Raw genomic sequence first — 17,782 nt, 5'->3', positions numbered from 1 at the left:
CATGTGCGCACGTGCTCGCGGACCGGAACGCGGAGGGCGTAGCCGTCGGGTGGGCGCGCGCGCGCTCCCCGGTGGCGGCGGTGCGGGGCGCGCGCGCCGGGCGGACTGTGGGCTTGGCAGACGGCGGGGGTGGGAGTGGAGTGGAGGAAGGGCTGTTTGGTAGCGCGTGCTGGCGCTATGGCAGCGTTGAGCAGCGCGTGAGGAACAGAGGACGCCGAGAGAGAAAGCGAGAGGGCGAGAAAAATATCCATGGCCGGCATGGAAACACCCAGCCTCCCGCGCGACGTGAAGGTGAAACTGGCCGAGCTCGAACTTGAGCTCTCCGAGGGTGAGTTTCGGTGCCCCGAAGGGCGTTCTTTTCTTTTTTTTCTCTTCCTTACCACCGCCGCAGGTGGCCGAGCGCAGCCCGTCGATCCCTGGCGTCGGGAATGGATGGCGGACTCGATGCCCTTCCGCTCGTGTTTGCCGGCGCTGCGATCGCTTTTCCCTTCATTTGTCTTTGCAGCGAAAAAAAAATTAAATGTCCGCAAAAGTGGGCCGTGTTGGTGGAAAGGGACGTAGAGCATCCGGACTGACAAGTTGCAGTGTACAGAGACACAGGAGGAAGCTGTTATATGCCTGCCGTGTCGCTGGGAGGTACTGCTCTTGCATGGCAGGCAGCTTGCCTGCTCTGTTAGTTGGAGAGCTTCAGCTGTCTGCCTTCTGATGGCTCTCACTTGCTTAAGACAGTTACTTGCTTCAGCAGGGGAAAGTGCCCCAAGAGAGTGAGGGAGAAGTGTTTTTAATTTAGAATCAAAATATTCTAAGTGGGTATTAAAGATCACCGTGGTGTGTGTGTCACTAATTATATTCCAAATTTAGTTTGCGGTGAATTAGGATTTTTTTTCCCTTTTTAGGATTTGATTCCAGATGCCGATTTAATTCGGCATTCCCTACCGCCCTACACCCACCCGAGCTTGTTTCTTTACTGCTTATTGTAAGTTAACGTCATCAGCTTGTGTTGGTGTCGCAACCTCCAATGTAATGAAATGTGTGTTTTGAGGGGATGTTATGGAGTAAAAATGAATAGTGAGCCATATGAAGATATGTTTAGGCACATAAACAAATTGGGTCAGAAGTAGGTTTTTTTAAAAAAAAAAGTAAGGTGGGGAGAGAGGGAATTCCAAGACCAAAAACCTTGGCAACTGAAGGTATGGCTGTCAATGATGGATGATTTAAAATAGCGAGTAGAGGTTTGAGGCTATAGATGAATGTATAAATAGATCAGATGTTAAAGTCTAGTTTTTTATTAAGGATGTTAAATGTCATTAAGCATGGATGGTAGGTGAATAAGACTGGGTGTAAACCAAGTCAGAAGTATTATATTTTGGATGACCTTAAATTTGCTGAAGGTGGTATATGGAAAACTGGCAAGTATATTTTGGTATTTAGAGTTAACAAAAACACAGATTAGAATTTCACGGTCCTAATTCTTAATTGTTAGCTTTTTAAAAATCAGTTGCATGATTAAAGAAATTCATGTTGCAGCTATGCAATAGCTAGATCACACCTGGAGTATTATGTACATCTGTATCTACCACATGTTGTGAAGGACACATTACCTTTGGAGGCTGGGTTGTATAGATTTACGAATATGATACCGTATTACAGGGGTGAATGCCTCCACAAATCCAGATTATCTTTTCAAGAATTTTGAGGGTTGGAGAATGTGCTTGGTGGTGCTTTTCTGTCCTCCCTATTTGTTAATGGGGAGCCAAGTACTTACTGGCTGCAACATCAAGACAAAATGCTGGAGGAACTCTGCAAATTAGGTAGCATCTATGGAAGGGAAATAGATGACATTTTGGGCTGAGATCCTTCATCAGGACTGAAAAGGCAGGGGGCAGAAGCCAGAATAAGAAGGTGGGGTGGACGTGAGAAGGGATTAGAAATGGGTTGTGGTAGGTAAAACCAGATTAGTGGAAAAGTGGTTGGCTGGGGGAGGGGGAATGAAGTAAGAAGCTGGGAAGGGATAGGCATAAGGCTGAAGAAGGAAGAATCTAATTGGAGAGTTCAGTGAATCATGGAAGAAAGAAAAGGGCGGGAAGTGATGGGCTGATGAGGAGAGGAAAGAAAGTAACCAGAACGGGAAAGGGAAAAAGCGAGGAGGTTTGTGGAGAGAAGTTTTATGTTCTGTCATCAGGTTGGATGCTTCCCAGTGAAATGAGGTTTTGCTCTTCCACCCTGAGTTTGGCCTCATTGTGGCAGTAGAGGAGGCCCTAGGCAGATACGTCAGTATGGGAATGGGTAGCTGAATTGAAATGGGTTGATCCTGTCTTTTGCAGCAGTCAGAGTAAAGTTGCTTGACAGAACAGTCCCCCAATCTGCATTAGGTCTCGCTGATGTAGAGGAAACTACACCAAGTACAATAGCTAGCTCTGAGAGACTCGCTGTGAAGGGTTGCCTCACATGGAAGGACTGTTTGAGGCCCTGAATAGTGGCAAGACAGGTGTTAGTAAGGGCATGTACACTTGTCTTGCTTGCAGGAATATGTGCCAGGGTGGAGATCGGTGGGGATGGACAAGGGAGGCATGTGGAGAGCAATCCCTTTGGTAAAGGGGGAGAGGGAAAGAGCTGCTTAGTGGTAGGGTCCCATTTCTCTTTTATTTATGAGATGGGTCAATTGACATTTAAAAATATGAAAGAGATGTCTCTGTTAATGCAAGTTTATTAACCAGACAGAGGGATTGAAGTCAGACCAATAGTGATTTCATAGAATGGTGGAATATGACTAAATGGACTTCATCTATTTCAATGCCAAGGATCAGTGGTTAAGAGTTGTATATGTTGAAGACCATTTTGCTTCCATTGTTATGTTAATTTGTAAATAAGGTTTTCAGTTGGTAATGTTTCTGGTCAATCTTTTGGGGATCAAAGTCAAAAGGTTGAATCTTGCTACATAATTACAGATATCTGAAGGCAGTGTTGATGCAGGAAAAACAATACATTGAATTTCTTCCTTGTCTGAGTACATTGAGGGGTGTCTCCAGGGACTTGGGAAGTGCCTCACTTTTTTCCTTTGTGGAGTTTTATTGTTTGAAGGTAGCATAGTACAATGGGGCCAGGTTGGTCAAGATATAAAGTGTAACATCCTTTTCCATCTATATGCTTCAGTGAATAATTTGAAGTTAACCTAGAGATTAGCCTCCTGCTGTGCATATATGCAAGTATCTTCTGTATACTGTGTACCTTAACCACTGAAATTGGGTTGATGTTAGCTCTGGAGTCATCGTCATTGTCTTTTTCTTAAGCCTATCGCTTCCTACTGGGGCATAGGCTGCTGATAGGAACTCGCCGGAGTCCTCTGTCCTGGGCCAGTCTTTCAAGTTGTCCCCAGGTGTAATCCATCTTCAAAGATCCATCCTCTCCCAGGGATGTGTTTGTGTAGCTCTGGGTTTTTAGGAGATGGAGTTGCAAGCCCCGTGCCCAGCCCTCCTCCTTTCGCAGACAGTCTTGGGACTGTCCTTGGTGGAGTTTAGTTCTGGAGAAGAGGTGATTTATGTTAGACATTGTCCTATAAAGTAGCATCTCTTCAGGAAACCTTTGGAGTGCAGCACTGCAGTGAGAAACATTTTGGGAAAACTAGCAATAATACACCCTTGTTACCAGTCTGCCATGATATTGGGTCTTTGGCGTGGTTAATTAAGGTTATGATATGTATGCCATCATGTAACGTGTACTAGATGGACAAGAAAATCAAATTTTGTAGTTGCTCCTCTGTCCATTTTGGGGTCGTCAGATCTGGTGAGGGGAAAAAATAAGGTTCTGCATAGTGGATGATGCTGCTCATTTTATTTCTCTTGGAGTTGACTCCTGGTAAAACTGGTGTCTGTTCCACTTTGAAGGACAGATTCCGTCTGGGAACAGCTCCTCAGTCACTGAGAGCCAGCGGTTGAGGAGGACTCTAGTCATGATATTTTCTGTGGCAGACAACAAGGAATCTTCTTTCTTGAAGGCTACTAATTTGGCACAAAGCTCATTGTCTATTGAGCAGTAGTCATCCTTATCCTCTGTAATGGCACATTCTTTCCTCAGCCTACTGTCGTAGCATAACAATCTTTATTTTATTCAGTTGGGTATGTCTGACATCTGGAAACAGATTATCTATTCCTAGCCCCACGACTCCACAGACAAAGAATCCACCAAATGATGCTTTGAAACTTTGGAGAATATGTATAACTTGCCTTCGGATTTGTGAGAATTCCAAGCTATAACCACTCAAAATGCAGAAGGAGCATTTGGGTTAGCTCTGAAAACCACAGAACTATTTGTTGGGGATGCATAGAAACACAATATAAACACTGAAAAGAGTGTTCTATCTGGCAAATAACCACTTGCCAACCACATTTGTGGAAACGTCTGAGTGTCCCACATTTTAAAAATAGTCAGTGGAGGAGGGGATGAAGATTAAGCAGCTTTTTATTTTTAAGTAAAATTTGTATCTAAAGAGGGATTGGGGAGGTTGTTTATCTGTCACAATGTTATCTTGCATAATGTACTTGTGGAATTTTCTTCGTTTTGCATTTTCAAGAAAAGCATCCCAAGGCTGCTGTTAGTATTTGATAGGTTTTATTATTCAGGATTCTGGAAACGGTTTCTTCTCAACTTCTTTTCAGACAGATATAAATTTATGTGGGTGCAGTTGGTGATCAAATCCTATTTTTAACAGAAGTTTTCTGAATGTGGTAGTTTAATGATCTGTGCCAACATAAATATAGAAATTTTTAATAAATACAAATATCCAGGTATGGCATTGAAGGTTCCACTTAGCTCAATGAAAGGGTGAAAATTTGAGAAGTAGTTGTTAGTCAATAACAAACAGATTCCATATGATGTGATCCAAAAGAGGAAGGAATTTCTTTGTCTTAATCGCAACTATTTAGGCAATATGTTCTCATTGAGGTGATAAAGTACATTGTGCTATGGTGCAATTTGGAGAACAAGTCATTTTTTAAAAAAATGTTTTTTTCTTGCAGTGTCAATATTGAAGCCTACAGTATGGTGATATAATTATGGATACTTTCAATGGGGGATTGTGGGTTCTTTTAATGCAGCAGTAGATTGTCTTGTATGATTTATCAGTTTGTTCTCAAGGAGGGGCTGTGATATTTTCTGTTTGAGAGGAATCCAAGGAACTATTTCCAGAAGCTAGTTGAGCTTGCTCTTGGGATGGGTGTATGGATGGCGTTGGGGAAAAAGCTTGATGTTGGTTGGAAACCAAACCAATGGAAGGAAATATTTTAATGTGTAAGCATAGAACAATGTGTAACAAGCCTTTGGGCCAGTGTTGTGCTGAACTGATTAAATTAGTAATCAAATGCCCAACTAAACTAATCCCTTCTGTGTGCGTAATGTCTATACCCTTTAATTTTCCATACTTTCACATGTCTATCCAAGAGTACATTCTGGGCATCCGCTATTCTGTGGGTGTGTTTATGTAATATTAATACACTCCCCCCTCTGATTTAGCCCATCCACTTCAAGGTTCAACGTGTTGTGCATTGAAAATTGCTCCTGCACGGCACTGTTGTAATGTGTAGTTATTGGAGTTACTCTCGCCTTCCTGTCAGTTCAGAATCAGGTTTATTATCACTGGTGTGAAATTTCTTAACTTAGCAGCAGCAGTTCAATGCAATACATAATCTAGCAGAGAAAAAAATAATAAATAAAATAAAAAGATAATAAACAAGTAAATCAGTTACATTTTAAAAAAAAAAAGTGAGGTAGTGTCCAAACATTCAATGTCCATTTAGGAATCGGATGGCAGAGGGGAAGAAGCTGTTCCTGAATCACTGACTGTGTGCCATCAGGCTTCTGTATTCCTGTCTGATGGTAACAGTGAGAAAAGGGCATGCACTGGGTGCTGGAAGTCCTTAATAATGGACGCTGCCTTTCTGAGACACCGCTCCCTGAAGATGTCCTGGGTACTTTGTAGGCTAGTACCAAAGATGAAGCTGACTAGATTTGCAACCTTCTGCAGCTTCTTTAGGTCCTGTGCAGTAGCGCCTCCATACCAGACAGTGATGCAGCCTGTCAGAATGCTCTCCACGGTACATCTGTAGAAGTTTTTGAGTCTATTTGTTGACATACCAAATCTCTTCAAACTCCTAATGAATTATAGCTGTTGTCTTGCCTTTATGACTATATCGAATTGTTTGGACTAGGTTAGATCCTCAGAGATCTTAACACCCAGGAACTTGAAGCTGCTCGCTCTCTCCACTTCTGATCCCCCTCACGATTGGTATGTGTTCCTTTGTCTTACCCTTCCTAAAGTCCACAATCAGCTCTTTCATCTTACTGGTGTTAAGTGCCAGATTGTTGCTGTGGCGCCACTCCACTAGTTGGCATATCTCACTCCTGTACACATCACTACCTGAGATTCTACCAACAATGGTTGTATCATCAGCAAATTTATTTGAGCTGTGCTTAGCCACACAGTCATGTGTACATAGAGAGTAGAGCAGTGGGCTAAGCACACCCCCATGAGGTGCACCAGTGTTGATCATCAGCGAGGAGGAAATGTTATCACCAATCTGCACAGATTGTGTTCTTCTGGTTAGGAAGTCAAATATTCAATTGCAGAGGGAAGTTCTGCAGTTTCTCAATCAGGATTGTGGGAATGATGGTATTAAATGCTGAGCTATGGTCGGTGAACAGCATCCTGACATAGTGTTTGTGTTGTCCAGTTGGTCTAAAGCCATGTGGAGAGCCATTGAGATTGTGTCTGCCGTTGACCTATTGTGACGATAGGCAAATTGCAATGGGTCAAGGTCCTTGTTGAGGCAGGAGTTCAGTCTAGTCATGACCAACTTCTCAAAGCATTTCATCACTGTCGATGTGAGTGCTACTGTGCGATAGTCATTAAGGCAATAAGGTCTGAACCGGCCCAGCCATTCTCCTCTGATCTCGCTCATTTAACAAGGTGTTTTTGCCCTCAGAACTGTTGCTCACTAGAAGCTCGTTTTTTTGTTTATTGAATCATTCACTGTAAACTCTGGAGACTGTTGTGCGTGAAAATTCCAGGACCTCGGCAGTTACTGAGACTTAAACCATCCATTCTGCCACCAATAGTCGTTCCACAGCCATAGTCACTAAGATCACATTTCTTCTTCCATTCTGATGTCTGGTATGAACAACAATTGAACTTTGACCATGTCTGCATGCTTTTATGCATTGAATTACTGCCACATGATTAACTGATAAAATAATTGCATTAACGAGCAGTTGTACCTAATAAGGTGGCCACTGAGTATTTATATTCTGCACATCTCCTTTGAACTTGCCCCTTCTCACATTAAATGTATGCTCTCTTATTAAGCATTTCAAGCCTTGGAGAAAGGTACTGGCTGTCTTATCCATGCCTTTCATAATATTATAGAGAACTCTATCAGATCTCCTCTCAGCCTCCACTGCTTCAAAGAAAACAATTCAAGTTTGTCCAGCCTCTCCTTACAGCATATGTTTTCAAATCCATGCAACATCCTGGTAAACCTTTTCTGCACGCTTTCCATCGCATGCACATCCTTCCTATAATGGAGTGGCCAGAATTGAATGACATACTCCTCATTTGACTGAGATAGTTTTATAAAGCTGCAACATAACTTCCAACTCTTGAACTCAGTTCCTCGACTGTTAAAGGCAAGTATTCCAATACCTTCTTTACTACTGTATCAACATGTGTAGCCACTTTCAGGGAGTTTCGGATCATGGATCCAAGAAGCCTCTGCACATTGACGCTCAAGTTTCTTGCCATTAATAGTGTACCATCCCTTTACATTTGATCCTCCAAAATGCAACACTTCATATTTGGCTGGATTATGTTCCATCTGCCATTTCTCTGTGTATATCTGCAGTTGATTTGTATCCTGCTGTATCCTTCGGCATTGCTCACAATGCCACTCATCTTTGTATCACCTGTACAGAACTTGGAATAGTACAGGCCCTTCAGCCAACAATGTTGTGCTGATCCTTTAATATACTCCAAGGTCAATCTAATCTTTCCTTCCTTAATAATCCTCAACTTTTTCTATCATATATTTGCCTATCGTTAAGTGTCTGTTAAATGTCCTAATGCATCTGCCTCTATCACCACCCCTGGCAGTGTTCCACGAAATTACCACTCTGTGCACAAAAGAAAAGCTACCTCTGACATCCCCCCCCCCCCCCATGCTTTTCTCCAAACCCCTTGAAAGTTATGCCAAGATCTTGGTAGACCCCAGCAATCTCAGCTATTGATTCTTAATAATCTGGGGTATATCCCATCAGGCCCTGGGGACATCCTTCTTGAAGAGACCCAATAATTTTTTAATATTTTGAAGTGCCCTAGCAAATTAGCACATTCCACATTGATCTCCCTATTCTCCACATCCTTCTCTGGAAAATACTAATGCAAAGTACTCATTTAGGATTTTGCATACATTCTCTTCCTTCCAGCACATATACCCTTTTTTATCCTTGCCTGCTCTCTGGTTATCCTCTTACTCTTCAAGTCTACTTAGAATGCTTTGGGATCCTCTTCTGACTGGAACATGACTGTGTCCTATAGTCTGTGCAGTTTGTCTTTTATCAACCTCTGCATGTCAGATGTGGACTTAAGCAAGAACAGCTGATCCCAATTAGATATTTCCTAAATTGTCCTACTTGTAGGTCATTCACCTAGCCAGTCTGAGCAAACGTGAATGTGATCCACCTATCGTGACATGTTCTCACTGCCTGCTCCATCTTTGCACAATCTGAAGTTAATGGTAGCTATCATTTTAGTTCTGTTTTGTGCTAAGATTTGAGTGGCAGCTGAATCAGTTAACTCCCAAGCTGCTTTAGTCCCCTGGCAAAAGCATAGCTAAAGACTCTGTTAGCCATTCACCTGTATACACATGGAATTGCTATTTATTTACCAGTGGGAAGTCTCAATGGAAATTGAAAACTATTTTGGGAATCTTTTTGTGCAATAAATACAGGTGGAGAGTTAAAGATTTTTGAAAACAATGTGATTGCTTGTTCTAGATGTAATGATTTTGAATAAGGGAACTTGTAATCCTGGCAGCATACATGAGAGGTGTCTTGTTTAAGATGTTCAAGTGTGGAAACAAGAAGAAAATGTGAAATTTAGGAACAGATTACATTCATTGATATTAATTGGGGCACTTTGGGCTAGAATTAAAATGGCTTGGCTACATGATTGGAATTAGCAACATCTTTTTGCAGTTTTTGCCTCAATGAAGCTTTTTAAAAAAGAGTGCTCTGAAGATTAAAGTAGCATTCTGTTACTTGTAGGTATTTTATTTGATTCACAAGACGCTTCACTGGCTTAAACTATTCTATGTAATTCATAAGATTGATCGGGAATAGCATTCCATGGTTTGGTACCTCAGCAGTGTGAGGTTGTCAGAGCAGTGTATAGGTTTTGTATGCTTGGAAGAATAGAAATGAATGATTTGATGTTTGGTATAGATATCTTTTTTCATTATTTTGAAGTGTTGGTGTGTTATTTAAAAATTTTGTCATTACACATTTTAAGGAGTTGCTTTTTAATTGTTGACATTTAGAAGCATCAACAAACCCTTGTATCTTTGCCAGACAATAAATCTGATGGTGGGCTCTGCCATCTGTTAAGTTTTTTAGAGTTGTTTCATGAAGAGGACTTGTGCTGACCTATTCTTGTAGGGCATATGGCCATTTTGAGGGCTGATTGCTGTTCAGGATCTCTTCTCAGCTTCAGGGTCACCTTGGTCAGCAAAATTGACCAGTGATCCAGAGAATGAAGGTTCAGGGACTTCCCGGAGTATGACTGGTGAGGGTCAGTTTGGCAATGTCTGGAGGATGTGAGGATTTAACTGAGGGATAATAATGACTAAAGTTGTTGACTAGTGAGTTCCAGGACCAGGAACAAGAGCCACGTCGAAAGGTAAAATGCTGTCAGAATGGGTGTCAATGGAAGTGCAAGATATTGGGTGGCTTGTTTTGAGCAACCAGACCTGCTTTGTCTGTTCCATTTAACAAGTGTCCTTAACATGCAGAGAGCATTTTGTCACCTTAAGTACAGTGGTCATTCCTACCAATATTGTCATGGACAGCCACCAAATTTGTGATGAGGAAGTCGTGTGTTTTATTCCTTGGAATGGTTCACTCATTGCCTAATATAGACCTTGTCTAATAGCTGTGTCCTGCAGGAATTGGCCAGCTCAATCAAAGTGGTTGCTACTTAGTTATGCAGTGTTATGAACACTGAAGGTTTCTGTCCAACATGCGTTGTAGTCTTCCTACATTTGTTTATATTAGGAGCATTGATTTTTAGCAACAGTGGGTCAATAGAAAGTGGCAGTCAGCGGGAGATTGCTAGATTAGTTTGACGTTTTTAGAGAAGGATGCTCATTAGAAGTAAGGTCAACTTTTCTATGTCTGAATCTGGGACTGGGCAGTTAAGAGTCAACCACGTATGGGTTAGACCAAAGGCCTTAAAAATACATTAATGAACTATAAGTTTTATGTGACAATCCGTAGTTTGATTGTCAATATAATTAAGACCTTTCTTCCTAATTTAGTTCCGGATTATTCAATTTATTTGAATTTAATTTTCACTGTCTTGGTGGGATTGGGACTTGTTCCCAGATTTTTATTTTGGTTCTTTGTATTACTTGTCAACTCTGTTAACCACTTAGCCATTTATCCCCAAAGATTTAAATATTCAGCAATGAAGTATTGTGTGTGAATTGGTATATGGTGTAGGAAACTAGTAAATGTGCTTGTCATCAGTTTCCTATAGGAAACAATTGTCTATTTGCTTATTGAGAGTTCATTGCCAACTTTCACAAGATTGCTTAGTTTGAAACCCATTTGACCTTGTGAATTTCAAGGCTGCCAAGGGTGAATTTCAAAGCAATTAATTGTCAATGAAGCTGGGTAGAGAGATCAGTGTGCAGTCCAATTTGGACCTCAAAGAACACTCCCTGGTTTTAACTACCGGTAGGCTTTTTGTTGTTACCATCCACCGTATTTAATAGGATTTGTCTACCTACAAATCATGCATGCATTGATTAGATCAAGGAGCTGTCACCTTTATAAGTTGTTAGATTGTGGTGGGTATGTCTCAGAGGCTATCATTCTGCAGAATACTGTCATTGTATTAATTGTATTTTCCTCTCTGTGTAAAGGAAAAGGATTCTGTGGCCCGATTTCAGGACCATTTGATGTCTGATAAAACAAGCTATATCTGAGTATCTTTATTTGTATACAGACTGACTCTTACATCAGTTTGCTTTTGTAGCACTGATTCTTTTAAAGTAATTGGTCTGGGATGTGTTTTGGGTAACCCAGGATACGAAAGGAAATTCATAGATGAGGGAAGTTATTTTTTCCCTCATTTTTAAGTTGAATTTTCTTTTGTTTATTTTACATGTTTTATGATTTGTTTTATTTTTGTGATTAAATAAGGTAGTAACCTACAAATCATTGACAGTGTCAAATGATCAAGGACAGCTGATTCAATAGTGGTCTTGCAAGTCAGACTTGGCTGATTAGATAAGTGGGAAAACCTTGAGTTTCCTCATCTGGAGCAGGAGATATGAGATTGACTGGGTAGGTGGGTAGTTTAAGATGGGACATTCCTTTCAGGATTTCTGTGCACTTCCACTAAATAGACTTAGTTTTAAATAACAAGCTGAATATGCCTTTTCTACTTAGAGTGATACTGGACCAGAGATTTGTGGCAGTCAATAGAAAACCTTTTTAATTTCATCAAAATGATTTTGGACACCTCTGAAGTTTTTCCTCTATCCAGGTAGTACTCTCTTCCTTTGACAGATTTTTGTCAGGCAAGTGAGTAACTATAGTACTTTTTTTAAGGGAGATGGCAAATTGGAGTACATCTATAAAGATAATTGAAGTACTTGGATTTGAATGAAATAAAGATGACCAGTACAGTATTTTAGTGTTTGATGGAGTTGTAACTATCAATGGTAATCTGATTCAGAAGGGCAAAGACAATGTGATTCATTATTCCACCAGCATTTTGTGTGTGTTGTTTGAATTTCCAGCATCTGCAGATTTCCTCGTGTGTGATTCATAATTTGTGGAGTTGGCTTTTCATTACTTTATCATCTCATCTTCAAGTCCTTGTAATTAATAGATGCTTATTCTAATTATCTACTGCTTATTTTCATACAAGCAATTTCTTTGAGTTTTATTTGCCAGTCAGTGTTGGTCTCAGTTTCCAGTGACACTTTGGATGAGGTTAGCTGCTAATATTGCCATTATTGGTTGTTTTTTATTTGCAATAGCTACCTGATGGCCCTTTCAAAAGGTTTTGGTACATCTACAATACTATGCAAAATTCTTGGGCAAAATAATAGCCTGGGTGCCTCAGACTTCTGCACAATACTGTATTTGTCAATATGGAGCGGAGCGCAAGTTTGTAAATTTGGTGGGAGCAAAGGATGTTGGGAATGGTGAGGTTGGAGCACTGTGTGAGGGGGGTGGGACAGGTCACAGGAGGAGTGCCAGGGGCAGGGAATGGTGAGGTTGGAGCACTGTGGGAGGGGGGGGGGTGGGACAGGTCACAGGAGGAGTGCCAGGGGCAGGGAATGGTGAGGTTGGAGCACTGTGGGAGGGGGGGGGGGGTGGGACAGGTCACAGGAGGAGTGCCAGGGGCAGGGAATGGTGAGGTTGGAGCACTGTGGGAAGGGGGTGGGACAGGTCACAGAAGGAGTGCCGGGGCAGGGGATGGTGTGGGTGCAGACATACCCAGCCCTGAGACAGCAGGCAAGTTCACTTGAATACAAACAATTACTTTATTGACCATTACAGAATGCCTCTCTGGCGCTTCCCGCTCCTTCCCCTCCCCTTTTTCCAACCATGATTCCCCTCTCCCCGCCCCCTTCCCCTTTCCCACTCTCAGTCCATAACAGAGACCCATATCATAATGGGGAGTATCATCACACGTATGTGATGAAATTTTTTTGTGGTAGCAGTAGAGTGCAATGCATAAAATTACTACAGAATATATGTAACTAAGACTTTTGTACTGTACTTTTACCTGTTGGCTTATCAGTTTACTGTTATCAGTGGGGATTTTATTAACGTTCTGTACATGCTCCAAAGTGTGACATCTCACCATGTGACTGGTAATAGCTTTAAAATACTTGAACCATTTACCTTCATTTGTTTTAGACACTTGATCTGGTGCTGTCTGGAGAGGACATAGGAAAATCCTCAGCAGGTTAACTTGTCATATAAATACTTGTCCAGCATATGATTTGTGCTCAATGTCAGTTTTTCTTTGGTCTTGTTTTCGTTGTCTTTTCTCTCACTCCTCAGACTTTACACTTGGGAAAGGCACTATTGAGATAAATTCCCATTTGAATTTCTGGAATCTGAAGTGTTTTAAGGAAATTAACTCTCTTCATCCTTTCAGTAGCTCTACACCCTTTTGTTTTCAGGGTTCTTTAAGAAAAGGCACATCATATTTTGCTATCCCACTCATGTCATTTGAACTAACTTGTCTCGGCAGCTTTCCTCTTGTTTCTTGCCTGTTCAACCCTCAAGGGTGACATAATTGCCCTTTGCCCTTGTTTCCTTCCCTCCTCTAGCATTCCAGACACCATTGTTCCATGTTTTGTTCATGAAGCAGACTCCTGTACACTTGGAAGACCAATTAGAGAATTGATTTTTAGTTTATTACCTGTTTGGTGCCACAGAAAGTTGTTGAGGCCAAATTGGAGATGGCTTTTATCCAACTCATTCTTAAGTATGAGGTACAAAAAGCATATAGTGAGGATGGGCAGATGATACTGAGATAGAGAATCCGCTGTGATTGTTTTGAATGGTAGGATGATTGTATTGCCCTTGGAGTGGCCTTGCTCTGCTCCTTTTTTTTATGTTTAAATGCCTAACTCCAGTGCCAATTTTTTAAAATTCTACACCCTTTTCTCACTTACTATGTTGTCTCTGGGTGCTCTCCCATGAAGTCAACATGTGCTGGTGGAATGAACACAAACTTCTCTTTCAGCTAAGCACACAATTTAAAATGTTACCTTTTTTGCCTCCATGGTTCTAGTCTGATCTGAATATTTTCAAACACTTCTATTCATTTTCACATTTGTAGCAGCCACTGTACTTTTGAATTATGGCCTTTCCTTTTATAAAGCCAGATCTATTTGCATTTTGTTGAATATTTCTCAATTCGTTTGACTATAGGGAAAACTGCTTTGTCAGCTGCCTGGGCTTCCAGCTAGCTTTATACTAGCTGTTTTGCATTCTGGGCAGAATTTAGCCAGATCTGAAATTTTACCCTCCTGCGCTTCTATTTGGTGCTTTCACACCATTCAGCAATGATTCACTTTTGTTGTTGATTGTTCCAGGGTGTCTCAAAAATGATTGTGCACTTGTTTTGCTTTCCATATTACATAGGAAAATGGGGTTTCTGTTCTGGAATTTACTGATCTAATTGAGAACTGAAATGTGACTATAAATTAAAGTTAGTTCATTGAATGTGTAGTGATTTAACACACCCCAGAATTGTGAAAGGCATCATGTAAATGCAGATACAAAAGAAAATCAGCATGCGAGGAAAAACAAGTTTGGCAGCATCTTTGGTGTGAGGAGTGGCTCTTGGATTGACAGCCCTATCAGGTCTTCTATTTGCAGATTCAGTTTGTTTCTTTCAGGCACGCTGCCTCGTGTTTAAACTGAACTGGGATGCAGAAATCAAAATGATATCACCTTCGGTATAGTTGACTGAATGAAGGCATATTCAGCAGTGCATATGTTGCAGCATTGTTTATAGAGTGTTGTTGGTGACACAATGAGGGGGATGTAGCGTGCAATTGTTTTGGTTTGCTAAAGTGTAATTGGAGCATTAGGTTTCATTATCAGTTGAGCTTTGAGATCTTTATAGATTTTAGGTTTCTTGAGGTGGAAGGGACAAAGTGAAGGCCCATTAGCAATCTCTTGAAGCTGCTTATATGTTAGAAATCCTATTACCCTGTTATCTCACTGAGTGCTCAGCATGAGGTCCCAGAAATGAGTTAACAACAGACACAAAATGCTGGAGGAACTCAGCAGGCCAGGCAGCATCTCAGAAAAGAGTACAGTCGACATTGCAGATGAAACGTTGGCTCTACTCCCTTCCTAGATGCTGTCTGGCCTGCTGAGATTTTCTAGCATTTTGTGTGTGTTGCTTGGATTTCCAGCATCTGCAGATTTTCCCATTTGTGATTGGACTCTATATATGTGATGTTACTTGCGCTCTTGCTGTTCCAGGAACTTGATGCGAACCTCTGTCCTGCATCTCTTGTTATGTCTGTTGGAATAAGTCACCTGCAGCTTGGTGAGGAAGGGCTGCTTAAATGGGCTTTGTAGGGTGGCTGAGCCAAGTGTGCTCATTGTTGAGTGCACGGGCTTTGCTGAGAGCAGCAGCCCTGCTGCACATGTTGACAGACTGTCTGGGATCCCATGCCCTGGGTCTTCCATAATTTCAAACATGTCTACTACTGCAAGACCCAATATGGCTGCCTTCAATTGGCAAAATCTATTTTGACTAAAGAAAAGTGCTAAAAGTTAATCCAAGGTAATAGCCACATCTTTAAAAAAACACATTAAATTACTGATATTCTCTTTTAATTACTGATATTCTGCCATGTGCAGAAGTTCGCTGATGACACGGCCATAGTGGGGTGTGTCAGGAATGGACAGGAGGAGGAGTATAGGAAACTGATACAGGACTTTGTGATATGGTGCAACTCAAACTACCTGCGTCTCAATATCACCAAGACCAAGGAGATGGTGGTGGACTTTAGGAGATCTAGGCCTCATATGGAGCCAGTGATCATTAATGGAGAATGTGTGGAGCAGGTTAAGACCTACAAGTATCTGGGAGTACAGTTAGACGAGAAGCTAGACTGGACTGCCAACACAGATGCCTTGTGCAGGAAGGCACAGAGTCGACTGTACTTCCTTAGAAGGTTGGCGTCATTCAATGTCTGTAGTGAGATGCTGAAGATGTTCTATAGGTCAGTTGTGGAGAGCGCCCTCTTCTTTGTGGTGGCGTGTTGGGGAGGAAGCATTAAGAAGAGGGATGCCTCACGTCTTAATAAGCTGGTAAGGAAGGCGGGCTCTGTCGTGGGCAAAGTGCTGGAGAGTTTAACATCGGTAGCTGAGCGAAGGGCGCTGAGTAGGCTACGGTCAATTATGGAAAACTCTGAACATCCTCTACATAGCACCATCCAGAGACAGAGAAGCAGTTTCAGCGACAGGTTACTATCGATGCAATGCTCCTCAGACAGGATGAAGAGGTCAATACTCCCCAATGCCATTAGGCTTTACAATTCAACCGCCAGGACTTAAGAACTTTTTAAAAGCTATTATGAATGCTTTTTGAGATAGTGATTTAGATGCATATCATATTTTTTACTGAGTTAAGTATTGTATGTAATTAGTTTTGCTACAACAAGTGTATGGGACATTGGAAAAAAAAAGTTGAATTTCCCCATGGGGATGAATAAAGTATCTATCTATCTATCTAAAAATGTGGTATTGTATTGACAGATACACTTAATTACATGGGTAGCTTGACACTAGATAGGTGATAATTGCTGTTGAGTCCAAACTACCTTTAACCTAGGCTATGTGGGAAATTGAATGCATGTGAATGGTAATCAAATAACTTTAAAGAAAAATACATTCATTAATATTGCACAGTGGTAATGTGCTAAATACTTTTGATTTGCTATTGTGTATGAAGTACAAGTGCTGCTGTTGGTACATCCGTTTTCAGTATGTTTTGGCTCTGCTCTTAGTAACGCTGCCGCTTCTAAACCTGACCCTTTTCCTATTTTTGTGACTGCTTCCTGTGCATTGCCTTCCGTGACTCCACTTATGCCGCTCAAAATTAAAGAGACAAGTGATTTGTTATGACTGGTGCTTTTTTCCCATTTTCTTTTCTCAATGTATGTGTGAATGGTGCACGTAGATTAGAAATTGAGGTCAAGCTAAATTGAAATCTCTGGGGCCTGAGGAATATCAATTTTGGGGCTTTCAACTCTAAGTCTTTTTAAAATGAGGTACTTTCACACATTTGTTGACTAGCAACTCATTTAATACATCATTCACATTTTCTTATCTGGTGACAATTAATACTTAACTATAACTAAATTTTCTCCTTTTTCTGGAGACAAAACTTCAAACTTTTTTGAAGTTTGGAAAGTATAAATTTACAATTAAACTGTAAATCTTTTTCTTATGTTTTCTTAATGCAAGTGGATGTGGAGTGAGAAATTTAACAGTTTACTCTTTATCTGACAGCCAGATGACAAAACAATTATTTCCATATCTTAACATTGTTACTTAAAGTCTTTGGCCCATTAATATTATTGCTGTAGTGTCCTCTGATTTGTGTTCTGTCTGGCAATAATTCTGAATTTTGTTAATGTACCTAACTAATCTATGTAGTTCATTTTACAGTCACAGGCCAGATAGGTTATCCAAAGTGTTACCAATTTCCAATCTTCTACATGGAGCTAAAAGATGTTTTGATGTTATGAAGTGTCCCATCTGGCCCAGATTGGAATTTTTAATGAGATTGCATGATTCTATCTGTGTTTTTCCTTATGCATGTCTGTAATTTTTCAAAAAAAATAGTCCTATAATTATGATGTAAATTAAGTATTATACAGTTTGCACCAGTAAATATTCCCTGGAAATTCAGGCTGTCCTGCCCTGTTGTGAATAAGTAGATGGGGCAATTGTATGG

At 40.9% G+C, this 17,782-nt stretch overlaps 1 protein-coding gene across 2 annotated transcripts in view; it reads left to right on the top strand.

Annotated features, from left to right (window-relative positions):
* The first annotated feature begins 103 nt into the window (after positions 1 to 103).
* LOC140728213 (disco-interacting protein 2 homolog A-like) overlaps positions 104 to 17,782 on the top strand; it is a 264,393-nt gene continuing 246,714 nt past the window's right edge. For both annotated transcript variants that reach the window (XM_073046628.1, XM_073046627.1), the window contains exon 1: positions 104 to 328. In XM_073046628.1, the coding sequence (XP_072902729.1) occupies positions 250 to 328 (79 nt within the window). In that variant the 5' untranslated portion in view covers positions 104 to 249. The remainder of the gene's footprint in view (positions 329 to 17,782) is intronic.

Source organism: Hemitrygon akajei, chromosome 5 (assembly GCF_048418815.1).
Source record: "Hemitrygon akajei chromosome 5, sHemAka1.3, whole genome shotgun sequence".
Classification (NCBI taxonomy): domain Eukaryota; kingdom Metazoa; phylum Chordata; class Chondrichthyes; order Myliobatiformes; family Dasyatidae; genus Hemitrygon; species Hemitrygon akajei.
The sequence above is the reverse complement of the archived record's forward strand: the minus strand, read 5'-3'. Positions and strand labels throughout refer to the sequence as shown.